This window comes from Denticeps clupeoides, chromosome 4 (assembly GCF_900700375.1).
Source record: "Denticeps clupeoides chromosome 4, fDenClu1.1, whole genome shotgun sequence".
NCBI classification, from domain to species: Eukaryota; Metazoa; Chordata; class Actinopteri; order Clupeiformes; family Denticipitidae; genus Denticeps; species Denticeps clupeoides.
The window spans coordinates 34789369-34805019 of NC_041710.1; the positions used below are offsets into that span (position 1 = coordinate 34789369).

General features: G+C 40.0%; 1 protein-coding gene across 4 annotated transcripts in view; it reads left to right on the top strand.

Annotated features, from left to right (window-relative positions):
* The window catches only part of tsnare1 (T-SNARE Domain Containing 1), a 155118-nt gene that overhangs the window by 65371 nt on the left and 74096 nt on the right, over positions 1–15651 (top strand). For all 4 annotated transcript variants that reach the window (XM_028975440.1, XM_028975443.1, XM_028975441.1 and 1 more), the window contains 2 exons: positions 1874–1951; positions 2161–2230. In XM_028975440.1, the coding sequence (XP_028831273.1) occupies positions 1874–1951; positions 2161–2230 (148 nt within the window). The remainder of the gene's footprint in view (positions 1–1873; positions 1952–2160; positions 2231–15651) is intronic.

Below are 15651 nucleotides of genomic sequence, written 5' to 3' on the forward strand. Positions count from 1 at the left end.
TTTCCCCTACACTTGGGGCACCTCTGAACTGGATTTTCAACCACTCTTACTTTCTTAACTGCTTTTGGTCTCTCAGATTTGAAGGTTATTTTCTCCCAACAGCAATTTTAAGACCTTTTTGAGTGTTCAATCACATTTATAACAAGTCTCATTGCTGAATCCTTCTGGGTTGTCGGTGTCAGTGTTGGGATTATTCTGGTGCCACCTGGTGGCAGGACGGACTGCCGGTGGCTATGACACATACATAACCCATAACAAACATCATAAGAACTCCTGGCTGCCTAAAATATATAGGCTACTGTAACTCACTTCTGGCTCTAAGCGTTACTCAACCTCTCCATTTGATCCAGAATGCAAATTCTCCCACACCACTCTGTTGCTACGTTGCCTCCACTGACATCCTGTAGATTCCCGTATTACTAGTATTACTAAAGAGCAGATAGTAATAATGCCAGGGTATTATGGAGTGGAATTGATTAGTCATTTAAAGATATCTAGGCTGTTGGTCTGGTTAGGTTTATATTTGAAGAAAAACCTAAAACTAACCAAGGAAGATGAGTAATGAGTAATTAAATAATTAATTGAATATTCTAGTATTATCTTTATCCTATTTGAATACTTTTCATAGATTAGGGAAGACTTGGAGACATCAATTCAGACACCTTGTAAAACGCAATTAATAGCTTAAATAAATAAAATGCTTCAGATTTGAGACAAGACACTGTAATTTCCAGTGTTGCTTTGTGGGAATGGTGGCTTAGCAGGTAAGGAAACAGACCCCAAACTGCCAAGGTGCCACTGAGGTCCCCAAGGTACCATCCCCGCACACTGCTCCCCAGGCGCCTTTCATGGCTGCCCACTGCTCACAAAAAATAAAAAAAATCACAATCATTTTCATTTGCTCACAGACAAACACTTGTTTGTGTTTTCCTTTTGTAGGAGGAGCCTGTAATTATGGAACTCCTCCCATACCTGACGGCATTTTGCGCTGCCGTCAGAGTGAGGCTTTTAAAGATGGCTTGGGTCTGCCGAGAAGGGGGAAATACGGCAGACAGATGCCCTGCTCGCAGTAGTCGTCTACCATGCCCTTTTTCGTGGCCTGACTGCTTTGTTGTCTTTGTGTCAAGGCCTGCATTGTGTTTCCTCCGAGTTATTAAACTAATTGGTTAAAACGTATGTGCGTTTCCCTCCCTCTTTCTTGGTTGTTCACGTTCCTGACCTAGACCAGGACATAACCTGAATTAACTTCTCTACGTGTTATCACCCAGTTCTTGAGTTGAATGAGGCGTGGTGGAACATGGCAAGATAAATCTTGCCTGGTACTAGCCATGAAACAATCTCCTGAATTTACATTAAAGTTTGAGGTGTGGCACATTCCTTCTCCACTGACATTATTTTAACTTCATCTACACCACGCTTTGGAGCGTCCAACATAATACAGCTGGATTTCATAAGAGAGCTGGATTTCAAACCTGAAAATAGCCCCTTTCAATGATAGAGACCAGGGTTCTTAAATCAGTTCCTTTCATAAGTCTTTGATTGTTTATGCTATCAATCAAAAATGCCCATCATTTTTAAGCAGAATTTTTGCAATGAACAGAGGGCATGCTCACTGGGAGTAAATATATTGTTCCAAACGGGAACCAGATTTTCAGGTTTCAAACAGATATTTTTTTGTTTAAACACCTTTTAATGTGTTAAAACATATGTTTATGAACTAGATGGTGAATAAAGAGTAGGAGAGGGTTCACAAACAAAACAGATTGTTGGAGCATTGCAGTGCCCTGTGTGGCACATGCAAAATAAATGGCAGCTCTGAAATATTCAAGAGTCATGAAAGTTTGCACTCTGACTCTTTTTGTTCCTCTTGCAGCCACACAGGTGAGCCCCTCTGAGCTGCAGGATGTCTTTCAGGAAACATCCTCCAACATCTTTCAGATCAACGCCAATGGTACGGAAATTTGTGTTTTTGTGTGTGTATTGTGTGTGAGTGTGTATTATCGCCATTTTTTGTCATGTCTTAATGATCTTTTTTGTTTGAATGTCTCTGTGTGTCCCAGCCTGCTATTACTACACTTTCTAGTTCATTAATGTGATGATGATTTCATTACCCAGGCATTTTAATTACAACTCGTTCATTTTACCTTCATTCCCCCGCAGTGGTGATGTTAGAAAAGAGCATGCAGTCACTGGGAACATCTAGAGACACAGCTGAGTTGAGACAGAGCCTGTAAGTCTCTCTCTCTCACACACAAACACACATGCAAGCACACTGATGCATGGTTTGGCTTGACTTGTTGTCTTAGAGTTAATCAGAATATCTTATTGTCATTGTAACAAGTACAATGAAATTAGGTGCAGTCCTTGAGCCAGGGATACATCTTAAATACTGTGTGTAGGGAAAAAAGCTAGCTTAATAGGACAAAATTACTAACATAATGCAGAATTTGAGGGTGAGGGTGAGGTGGAAAGATAGATTAAATGACATTGAGTGCCCTGATGGAACAGGGTAGAAGTTGGTGTTTAATCAGTTTGACCTGGTTTTAATGCTCGTAGATCCTTGTATCTCATTTGTTGCTGAGATAGGGGTTGTGTGATTCAGAGCTCATAATCACAAAAAATTATTTACAGTTTAAAAATGCTACACACACACACACAGACACACAAAACATGAGAAAAGGTATTGGGATACACATTCAGATCTATTGTTACATATATACAACAGTTGAGCAATCATGTCCGATATATCCCTTTATCCATCACAGCAATTGCAGTTGTGGGTCCTTTTGGTAGGAAGAAGAGAGAGCAGTCATCTCCTGGCTCCAGTTTGCGTGGGCATCTGGTGCAATCCTGTGGTGTCGTATTGTTGAGAAGGCTGTCGCACTAATGTAAAAGAATAAGGATTTACTCTGCTCTGCGTGGGGGGCTCGATACTCAGTGGGAATAGATTAAGGTCCACACAGAGTGCAACAAATGAATTCTCAACATCTATATATTGAAACTTTTGCTGGCTTTATCCTTCCCTTTTTAATTCTTGAGGGAGCTTTTTACCCCAGTGGTTGTCCTTGGAGTAGTCATGTTACCCTTTGTGTACGTCATCGTACCTCTTTGATCTTACAAATAAATGACCTCCTTTGAGGGACAATTGTGGGACTGCTCCATCGATATTAAAGACCACAGGGCTGTTTGAGGTCTTATTGGTACTGTCTCTGTTTGGACTAGTAGCTCAGGAGTTTCCATGGAAACACCTCTTAAGGAGCAGGATGGAAAATAAGTGGATATGAAATTCAGCCAATACAGATACACATGCTGACTTTTCTATTTATCTAAAATGTATCTATTTGAATTACTTGAATTAATGTCACCCACAAACTAATCTTCCCCCATAGTTGAAGTTGAGCTTTATTGTCATTTCAAATACATACATGTTAAGACCGTAAATAGTGAAACTTTGGAACCTGGTGCTTGTGTGTCACAGACAAACCGGATACGTAAAAGTAGTGAAATGATGATGTAGTTGCAAATACTGCTGATAGACAATATTTATATCTCCACACAAGATCTGTCAATGTTCAGTAGAAAACAATCCTTCTGTTTTCTTCTGAAGTCAACAATCATCTCTTTAGTTCAGAAACAGATCGTTGACCTTACACCAGTACGTCAGTCGTTACACCTCCTCTCTGTTTGCTGACTCATTGTTCTTGCTGATGAGACCCAACATGGTTGTGTCATCAGTGAATCTGTTGTGGTTGCACAGTCGTGGGTCAGCAGGGTGAACAGCATTGGACTGAGCACACAGCCCTGAGGAGCTCCCGATCTGGATGGACTGAGGCCAGGAAGTCCAAGATCCAGTTGCAGAGGGAGGTGTTCAGGCTGAGCTTCCCAATCAGGTTCTGAGAATTGATGGTCTTGAATGCTGAACTGAAGTCTATGAACAGCATTCGTGCATATGTGTCCTTTCCTGACAAGTTAGGCCTTACCAGGGCTCATAGTTTTGCAACTCAAAATCTACAGAAACCGAATGAGAATTGCTGATGTCTTCCTTAAGCAAAAGTAAAGTAAAGTGTCCATATTGTCCAGGTGGGTGAGGGTCAGATGCAGGGTGGTGGTGATGGCATCATCTGTGGAGCGGTTCGGGGTCCAGGGTGGAGAGCAGCAGGGTCTTCATTTGTTTTATGACCAGCCTCTCGAAACACTTCATCATGATGAGTGTAAATGCAACAGGACCGTAGTCATTAAGACACAACACTGAAGACTTCTTAGGCACGGGCACGATGGTGTAGGGGTCTTCAAATCGTATAATTGATGCATCACGATGCAGATGCGGATGATTCTGCATCGATTTAGTAGTTATTCAGGTCACTTCACTTTTACTTTAACTTAAATGCTGGTGTGCAGTTATTGATTTGGACTTATAAATTGCATGAAGAAAGCACTGTCCTTTAGGACATAAGCAAATTAAGTCCAGCACAAAGTCACTGTGACACCACAAAGGAAGAAACATCCTTTTTCTTTTTAAAATTTAGCATTGGAGCTATGTATCAATACTGCTGATGGCATCAATCCTAAATGGCTCAGAATAACTTTTTAATTAAACTGTAACATATGTCATAGGCTATTTTGTTTTAGCAATTAGCCTTCATCAGCTCTGGGCTAAACCATTGGGGATTTTGCAATTAACCTATATAAAGCACCTAGCCAATAACTAAATACAACACCACATAGCCCTGACTGGAAGCATAAGCCATTCATATAGTGCTTACTTTTTAGACAACTACATAAGGCCTGTCTTCTGTTTAGTTGCTCAGTGCTTAGTTTGTTAAAGTCAGCATGCAGAGCTTTAACACTGACTTATGGCTAAGTGTGGGGTGTTCTTGCGTTATTTTCAAAGCGTTTTCAGTTTCAGGTGCTCCTGCCTGTGATATGAGACTGACTTCGTCGATCCCAGTCTTCAAACTTAGAGGTCGTTGTGGAAACATAAAAAAATGTGGAAACATAAGAAACAGTTATTATAGGACTCAGGGGCGGTCCTAGTCTGTTTGGAGCCCTGGGCGAACACCCCCTCTGCACCAAACACAAAACTGTTGCACCTTATACTGCAGGCTGTAATACTAGTTTTTTACATTGAAATGTCCACATTCATCATAAATCTATGTGCACGTGAGCAAAGTTCCCAGGTCAATTTTACAGTGAAAAATGTTTTGGGCCAGGAAGGTATTAGTTGATATTTTTACACATCCTATTTTACCCTTAACAAGTGCGTTTTCAGTAGCCCAAACTTCAGCGTTGTGTTTTACTTTGTGAGCTGGTTGTTAGATGCCGCTCCAGCCAGTCAGAAAATGTCCTGCTGCTCCCCAAAGCAGTAGGGGCACCTCGCAAAGTGAGGGCACCCTTACTTCCTGCAAACCGGGAATAGAAAACCAATCGGTGGCCATGCAATCATGATGTCAAGGTAACATGGGTACACAAGAGAGCAAAAACAATTGCCGATGCCCGTGATGCCGCCCTGGGCAACCACCCATATTGCCCATAGCAAAAAGCGCCACTGATAGGACAGCTTCTTTCTATACTTACTTACTTACTTACTCTTACTTTGCTAAAAAGGATATAATATTACATATGTTCCTTCATGCTATAGCAAAATGTATATAATGTTAAACATAATGTAACAACAGTATTACTTACTTTCCAAACTTGAATCGAACCATCCCAGGCAGAGTAGAAAACAGAAAGAACAATGCACTTTCATTTGGAAGGGAAACCCTGCGTATCGGTCATATTGCTTATGTTCTGTTGGCATTCAAAATAGACATCAAAAGCTGTCTATTTTGAATGTTTATGTAGACATCATTGTGGTGCACATAATCATACAGATGTGAAATTTTGCGTCCATTTATATTTATAGTCATTTTCTTGTCAGAGCAATTCAGAATACTAACTCTTTTGAATAAACAATTTTTTTGTTACTGTGTGTGTCTATGTGCAAGAGCAGCAATAATTTCATTGTATGACATTCCAAAATTAAAATAAAACTTGATTAGCTTGATTATCTAATTAATGTTATGTCTAGTCTTGACCAGCCCTTATTGTGTCTCGGTCTCCGTACCCTCCAGTCTTGGCAATTTCTTGGACTCGGTTTAGGCGGACTTGACTACAACAGTACTACACCCACATAAATTAATACAGATGTTGCATGAAAGGTAATGTCATATACATGCAACAGTTGAGCAATCATGTCCAAAATGTCTCTTTCAAAGTAAAAGCGAAGTGATTGTCACTGTGATACACTGCATACATGGTGCACACAATGAAATATGACCTCATTACACACTAGCCCCCACCACAATGCTTGGAAAGACTGTCCAACTAATAGAAAAGAGAAAAGGATTTTATCTTCCTCTCTGTGAACTCCAAATAGCTCAACAGGCCAAGAGGGTACAAAACTCAGTGAGGTGAGATCAAGGTCAGCACAGTGGGTTTTTTTGTATTCATATTGGAAACTCTGGGACTGTTTACAATTTAGTCTCAATTTTAAAACATTTGTGAAACAAAATTGGCTGCTCTGAAAAGCTGGTGACATCAAGCGTGATACTGGTGATAGTATGCAAACATATATGGATGAGAACTTGACTGGACTTCAAAGAGACCCAACCTCAACACCTTTGGAATCAATTGGATTGCAAGCCACACTTTTTAGTAGAATGTCAATACTCAGTAATATGCCACCACCCCATATAGACACATAAATTGACATCAGCATACCTGTCAACATGTTATTTGACTTTTAATAACCCATACATTTACATTTACAGCATTTATCAGATGCCCTTATCCAGAGCAGCTTACAGTTAGTAGTTGCAGGGACAGTCCCCCTGGAGTAACTCAGGATTAAGTGTCTTGCTCAGAGACACAATGGTAGTAAGTGGGATTTGAACCTGGGTCTCCTAGTTCATAGGCGAGTGTGTTAACCACAAGGCTACTAACATACCTCAACTATCCACAACCACCTGTGTACAAAGTACTCAAACTATGTAGTTAAAGTAGTTACACAAGGTAAAATTTTACTACAGTAACTATATTTCATATATTTACATTTACGACATTAACCAGATTCCCTTATCCTGAAAAACATTTCATTCGTAACAGGGACACATGGCACAAAAGTAATTTGCAAGTGAAACAGTCCTTCTTTTCTACAACTTTGAAATATTTCTCAAATAAGGCCATGGATGTTCTGGCAAATTGGACTCATGCATGTCCTCTATCTTAAATGCCGGCATTTCATAAAACAAGTTCATACAACCATTAGTATAGCCACGTGCTGTAATTTGACTGGTGCACTTACAGAATGAATCTTTGATATTTGACATCGAAATGTGTTTCTATTTGCAGACACACCCTGGCATAACAACCTGAGTAAAGTTAGCAGTGGGCCCTGCATCCGACAGACATTCACACAACTCATTTATGTCTGTGAACTTAAACACACACATTGGTACAGAAACACGTACAGCCATTCTTCCAAATGAAGGTGCTTTTAACAGTATGCAACGTTTCAAAACAAAAGTTCTAAATGGAAAGACAAGTACTGTGAAAGCCGTAGATAATAGGGTTTCATTTTGAAACATTGCGTACATCAAAATCACATTGAGCAGAATATTGGCTGTATTATTCAGCATTTTCACCAAAAAGAATATGTGTGTAAATTCACAGTCATACATGGCTGTGAAAGTGGACATATATGACTGTGAAAGTTCTATGAACGTCTGTTGAATACAGGACTCACTGCTGACTTTACTGAGGTGTCAGAGCACTTGGTCAGTGGTGTTTGAAAGAAGAAATGTAGAAAGTGAAGTGAAAGTGAAGTGATTGTGAAAAACTGCAGCACGGTGCACACAACAATCCTTGGTGAGCAGTGGGCAGCAATGACAGGTGCCTGGGGAGCAGTGTGTTTGCACAGCGGCACCTCAGTAGCCCATTGGCAGCTCAGGATTCGAACCGGCAAAATTCTGATTACCGGGTGCTGCATTAACCGCTAGGCCTGCTAGGGTGGCTCAGAGAAGGCTAGAATAAAAGAAACATACAAACCTGGAAACAGTGCTATGTGCAAATATTCAAATGTGCAATATATTCACTGAAACAAACTCATGGTTTGAAAAGTCAAATGAGGACAATAAAACGAGTGTAAAGCAAGATGTTAAACTCTGCCTGCAAAGCACAATTCAAGTTAATTAATTATCAAGTCAGTGAATTTTGTGGAATTGTGGCGTATAACGTAACATTATATAATTTAAAGAATAAAATGACGTCACATAACTGGGAAACTTTGTCTTGTAGCCCCTCGAAAAAGCAGGATCCTGCACCAGGCACCAGCCATGAGCCCACAAGTCCAGAGTGGGCAGGTAGGATTACTCATTGAGTGAATAATATAAGAATTATATAATGAAGACTGTGAACAGTTCTTTACTGTACTTAAGTACAGTATCGAATTACATTTACTTTGTTACTGTCCACAACTGCCAGATGTGGTGTCTCACCAGCATCTGTGTCTGTGTTAAGCACGGGAACCTTTAGAACAGAGGTGGACAGTAACAAACCTTTTGAATGAAACCGCTATTTATTTTCCAAAAAGAGTTCAATTTAAACATGACTGTGTACATGTTCTGTGTACAATAACACTGACGTTATCATACCAAAATTGCTTATAATATAAGCAATGTTAACAGTGCATTATAAGTAAGGTTATTGATTTTATGGCATCTAATGTAATTAGATGTCTATTTGAGAAATATATTTGCTGTTGGTAGAGACTATTAAAATCTGATTATAAAAATGTGTGAAGCAACAAAAAACATTCAAGACAACAACTCTACAGCAAGTATTTTGTAATCCTTTTACTTTTGGTACTTATTTTGCTTTGGTACATTTGAAGGCAAATAATGTTGAACCTTTATGCAAGTGGTATTTTAAAGGGAGAACTTTTACATCAAAATGGAGTAAAAGGTTACCTTGTCCATCACTGTTGTAGAGTAATCTGTGTCTATCTTTTTATTTTTTTACCTGCTGGCAATTACAAAATTCATGATTACAGAGTGGCCAATATGTAATAATTGCATCTGTTTAAAATGGATTACACCCATTGTATGCAATTTAACATTATTAATCTTAATTTTTTTATTTATTTTGTTTTGTTTTTGCCTCATGCATCATGAAGCTCATTGAATAAGATTCAATCTTTTTGTGCATTCTGCTGTTATAGACTCCAGGTGAAAGCTGCAGCCCCCTCTGCTGTTTTGTAGCAGTGACTACACAGAAAAAGGAAAATTGCTCATAAATAACTGTAAAATTATTGTATTTTCTTTCCATGGTGTTTTTGCTGTTTTAAACCCTTGCATTTCGGAGGGGGCATTTTCAATTTTGTAAAAGTTGCCAGTTGAATTTTTCTTATTGTCTGTTTCTTGTTTCTTGAAAGGGATGAGTTTGAGGTCTCAGAGAACAGAGATCGGGTTGCTAATCTGCAACGTTAAAACTACCAGAGCCTCTTTCATGCTGATTTATCTCTTCTTCCATCCATTTCATATTCCTCCTCCTGGTTGACCTTGACTGAAACACAGGAAAAGTTGAAGTTGAACTTCATTGTCATTTCAGCTACATACATGTTAGACAGTACAGACAGTGAAACATGCAACATTTAGGCAATTAAACAAAGTTGCATACTGACATAAAGTGCATGTGTGCAACTCAGACAAACTGGGCTACATAAAGTACAAACAGGGGACACAGGCAGGGCACTTTTAACAAAAAACATGTAGACAACAACAGACTGTCAGCGATAAACTAGTAAAATGAGTAATAAAAATAGAAAAGAAAAAATGTGCAAAGAAAAATAGTGGAAATATTCCTGTGCAAAATGGAATAGTGCAATAATATATGATATTACAGATAATATTAGGTTGAAGCTGTTGCAGTCTGGCAATGAGGGCCTGAAGGCTTTTGTACCTGCAAAGGAGGGTAAAGAGTGCATGTGAGGGGTGTGTAGAATCCATCAATTTGCTGGTGGCTTTCTGTGTTGTAAATATCCGTTATGGAGGGAAGAGAGATGCAGATGATCTCAGCTCCTCACTATCCGCTGTAGGGTCTTGCAGTCCGTCAGTCATTACACCTCCTTTATGTATGCTGACTCAGTTTTTGCTGATGAGAGCCACCACAGTAGTCTCATCGGCAAACTTGATGATGTAGTTGGAGCTGTGCTGCATTTGCAGAGGGAGGTGTTTAGGCTCAGCAGGCTCAGCTTCTCGACCAGGTGGTGAGTACTGATGGTGTTGAATGTTGAACTGATGTCTATGAACAGAATTTGTGTGTATGTGTCCTTATTGTCCAGGTGGGTGAGGGTCAGATGAGGGGTGGTGGCGATGGCATCATCCGTTAAGTGGTTTGGACGATAGGCAAATTGCAGTGGGTCCAGGGTGGAGGGCACGTTTGCACGTTTTTCTGCTCCAATGTTTCGAAACAGTTTGGCCCTCACTGTTCTGGGCTACCTTGTCACCCTTTCTGAATGCAGAGTCTCCAGCTTTGAGAAGTTCACATACCTCATCCACAGCCACTGTTTAGATCTTGTGATGGTCTTGAAGACTCAGTGCATTTGCTGATGTGGCTGTTTACTGATGTTATGTACTCCCTAAATATTTGCCAGTGAGCGCACTCACAACAGCCTTGAACAGTAGAAATGGCTTACCTTCTTCAGAACTGCTTTTGTGCATCTGATGAGCGGTCTGTATACAGGAATTAGCATAACAGTTATGTGGTCTGATTATCCGAGATGGGGGCGGGGCTCTGCCTAATATGTGGCAGATATGTTTTTTTTTTTGTAAACAAGATCCAGAGTGTTTTCCCCTCTCGTTGCTAAAACCACATATTGATGGAATTATGTGAGAACTGACTTGAGATTTGCATGGTTGAAATCCCCAGTCCGTCAGGGTGTACATTCTGCAGATCGCTAATAGCTCCGTACAGCACACAGAGCGCCTCCTTTGTATTATTGCTAGGTGGAATGTACACTCCTTTCACAAACGCTATAAAAAGGTCTGCATCTCACATTACAAACTCCACCAGTGATGAACAGGAGCTAGAGACACCATTCCATGTTGATGTAAACACACAGGCCACCGTCGCTGTGGGTCATAAGTCATCCTGTAGGTTAGTAGGACTAAGCTGGAAGAGTTTTTTTCTGATTGTAGACATGGAACTGGACAAGAGTGTGAGCAGTCTTAACCCTTGCACCCACCTCTCTTTGAGGGACAGTGCATTCCTGCCCACTATTCTCTCTCTTCTCTTCCTGTCTATCTGTCTGACTCCTACTGGCCCTCTGTTTTGACTCCACTGTGCTCCGTTTCCATGGAAACCTCTTCAGTGAAGGGTCACACCTCCCAGATGGCACAGTGTCACTCAGAGGCGCTGGCGTTGCCTTCCTCCTCCTCCCAGCAGAGGTGATATGACCGTCCAGCCCTCCATGACACACTTTGGCATTGCTGTGCTGCCACTCTTAAATATGTCCACTCTGAGATAGATCAAATTACCAGGGCAACAGCCATCACAGAGTTGCTGTGACACTGTGATGTCACTGTGTTCCATTTTTTAGAACAAATCCCTTTTGCTGAAAAAAGAGGGAGATTTTCATTTAACCTTTAGTTCTCTATGAGTACAATACATTTTCCTGTGTCTGTTTATAAGTGTGAGGAAGCTTATTCCACAGGCGGAAGCTCTCTCAGTTAATTGAATTTGACCCATCTTTGTAGTCAGAGAAGTGCACACAATGTCCTGGACTTCTCAGGGAGGGCATAAGATTCCTGCATAGGTTTGCGGCTATTGTAGTGCGGCTATCTTAGCTCCTCCCAGCAGCCTGTTTTCAGGGCTTCCCAAGGTGAATGGGCAAGATGAATAATATTAGAAATGTTGCACTGTTGCTGTCACCGCGTGTCTATTCAGTTGAGAAGGAGCTCAATTTAGTGTTGATTGGGTCAGTCCTCACGCTCAGCAGAGGATCCTCATTTGTTTAATTAAGATTTATCAAACATTCTCGGTGTCACTTCTGATTACATTGTTGCTGTACTCAACCCATAAGCCAATTTATAGCCAAGTCCCCTGATAGTTGAAATGGCCAAAGCTTACCTCTGCTATGAAAGAATAAAGTGCACTAAATGAATGTGATCTGAAAGTTATTTTTTGTCAAATGACCAACATGCCAAATATGTCCGATGCTGAATAACATGCCATGAAGACCATTAATTCTGAATTATTTGACTCTTCTACCAAAACCTCATTACTCTTTTCTCCATAATAGCAGATATTAACAGCAGATATTATTGCTTATGTATGACTTTTGGTTTAATTTGTAAAAGAAAAGTAAAACAATGTACTGGACGAAGATAATCAGAAGGGAGCACCAAAAGAGAAGCAAAATATATATTTTGTAGGGCTTTTTTTGACAATTGAACACAGCATCTTTTATGAGCTTTTTTAGGGCTTTTCTCTTTTTCTGTTCTTATGACCACCAAAAAGACCATCATCAGTTATAAGGCATCTAAAGTTGAGTGAAATTTTGACAGGAAAGGAGACATGGAAGATATGCAATAGTAAAGAAGCTAACATTTTTAAGGTAAGAGTGTGGATATACAGTTGTCAGTAAAACAACAAAAACAAGCTCATGGATTTAGTGGTTATGCAAATTGAGTGAGCGAAACAACCTACATTTACATTTACCAACTAGGCCACAACTACCCTCAATTCCAAAAACCTTGAGCAAAAAAAAGAACATAGGTAACACATCAAATGTTCAAACTAAACTAAACAACTAAAGAAAGACTATCATTTGTTTTATAAAGCACCAAATGTTGCAATCTGAACTGTAGCACCTGAATTTTAGATTTGCAAGGCATTTCCAGAAATAGACATTGTCTTGATGATAGTAAATATTGCTTTGACACCTGAATAACCTTTCAGCATTGCAGGGTTTTGAATGAGCGTTGATAACGAGCCACGTTGTGAATCTTTTCTTTGGACCAGAAGACATTGATTTGAATGTTTCCAATTTTTTTGTTTGAGCATATAAACAATTGACTTGATTTTAAATGACTATTTGGATCTTATGTGATATTTATTTTCATGACAAATACAATCATTTGATTTCACAATTTTTTGTTGATATAATAGTAATATTATATATTATCAATAATGTGGAGTAATGAGTTTTGACAATATTACATAAAGGGACATTATTCTTAAATACTCAACAAATTATTTGCAGTTTGGTGAGCATTACTTATCTTTCCTTATGAGAGACTTATCTTTACCCATCTGCTTTTTTAAACTGTTCTCACTCACCTACTCACTGACTCACTCACTTTCCAACTACTTTGTCTCTAAAATATTTTCTCAAAAACATGAAATTGGTTTTGTGCATTTATGAATCAGATCCTGTCAATTTGTAGAGAATGTTACATTTGTGAATTCACTTCTGTGTATTTGTGGACACTCAATAGGTGCATAATGAGTTGTTGCAAATTGATGTATCGAATTTACATGGTCATGAATACTCTAAACAGAGACACACAGTTACACATGTACACATTCCATGATCATTGTTAACAGTCTCTATTACCCACTCCTCATGACTGTGCTGTTCCACCCATCCTGGTCTCTGACTTTCCTGTCTCCTATGGCAACCACTATATTATCTGATAACAATAAGGTTACCTTACCTCAATTTTTGTAAAATGAAAATGTTTTTCTGTTATTTTTTTCTGCCAATGCATCACTGGACTGAGACAATGCAACCACTGGTACTGCTAATTTTTACTTTCTCCTTCCTTTGGGCCATCTAAGGACCCACAGTGCAAGATGGCAATTAGAGCATCCGCTTCCACCAAAATGTGACAAATGAAAACCAAAACTGGAAATGAAAAGCCAGTTCGCAGGTAAATGTGCTGTAATTCGCAATGTTTTGCCTGTGTCTTTGTCTGCTACCTCTGGGACTGGTGCGGGGGAGGAAGTGACTAATGCAGCCAATGCGGTGATGAAGCTGAGCAGTACTGGACTTGTGGGTGGAATGGAGTGGTCCAGAACACCGTGACGCACTTTGTGGGGACTAAGATAAGGCCGTTATTATTTGAATATCATTGTATGAGGTCTATTTTTTTAATAATATTTAATTCTGTGGCTTTTAGTGGTATATTTAATTTATAATAAATAATTTTTACGTTCGATTAACAATTTAGGGAGACAATTCCAGAAATTCAGTGTTAGCCTGCTTTTTACTACAGTCCAGACAGTGACACTGGAGTTTCAGCAGTTCATGACATGGCTTCATGTTCCTGGGGTTTTCCCATATGAATTGTGGCAGTGCTGTATACTGTATGTGTTAGTGTTTTGGGGATGATATGCAGTGCCTTTTAACCTAGAGACTATATTCTCCCAGTATCTTACACGCTTGACTAAATGTTGTCTTTAAGCAAACTTTAAGCTTGCTTCAACATGTTTTGTCTTCAGCAATGGAGTCTTGCTTGGTGAATGTGAATATAGGCCATGGAGGTTTAATGCATCATTCATTGTTTTCTTGGAAAGAATTGTACCTGCTAATTCCTGGTCTCCACAAGTGGTCCTTGGTCAACTTTGTGCAGTGTGTGTTGTAAATTATGTTATGTTATGGATGGAAAAGGGACTTCAGTGGATTTATCCACTGTATGGTCTTTCAGTATGATATGATACAGTTCACGCACTAGACAGTGATGTAGTTCATCCTTTTGCAGGAAGTAAAGATCCTGCTGGACTTTCTTGTATGTTGAGCTGATGTTGAGTGCCCAGGAGAGGTTCTCCTCTAGATTAAGTTCTTGATGATCTCCACACAAGCTCCATCATGGTGTTGAATGCTGAACTAAAGTCTATGAACAGCATGCTTTTGTGTCCTTTTTGTCCAGGTTTGTGAGGGTCAGACGCAGGGTGGTGGCGATGGCATCGTCTGTGGAGCAGTTCGGATTACGAATTGCAGTGGGTCCAGGCTGGAGGGCAACAGGGTTATTATATACGTTATGACCAGCCTCTCAAAGCACTTCATCATGATGGAAATTAGTGCAACGGGATATTAGTCATTAAGACATGACACTGAATACTTCTTTGACATGGGCACAATGGTGGTGGCGTTGAGACACTTTGGAACGAGGGATGTTAAAGATGTCAGTAAGGACATTTGCCAGCTGGTGCAGCTGCGCTTCTTGGGTCTGGTCTGGTCCAGTTGCCTTTCGGGAGTTAACTCTGTGAAGAATGGTTAGACCCAGCACCTAATCACTGGGAGGCAGGTTTGATTTCTTCACAGTCGCAACGTTTTGTGCATTGAACCATGCATAAAAAAGTAATTTAGTGCATCCAGTAGGGAGGTGTCACAATCACAGGCAGAAGTTGTCCTGTATGCTGAATGAACCATGTGTCTCCGCTGTCCTGATACCGAGTGTAGATTTCCTGCCCGTGTGCAAGTTTTGATGCTCTAATGAATTGAGACAGTTGGTCCTCCTCTGGCTCCCTGGGCTCCCTCTCGGTTTGTCCCACTCACTCTCGGTCTTCCTGTCTTCAGGACACAACCTCTCCTATTGCTTCACATCG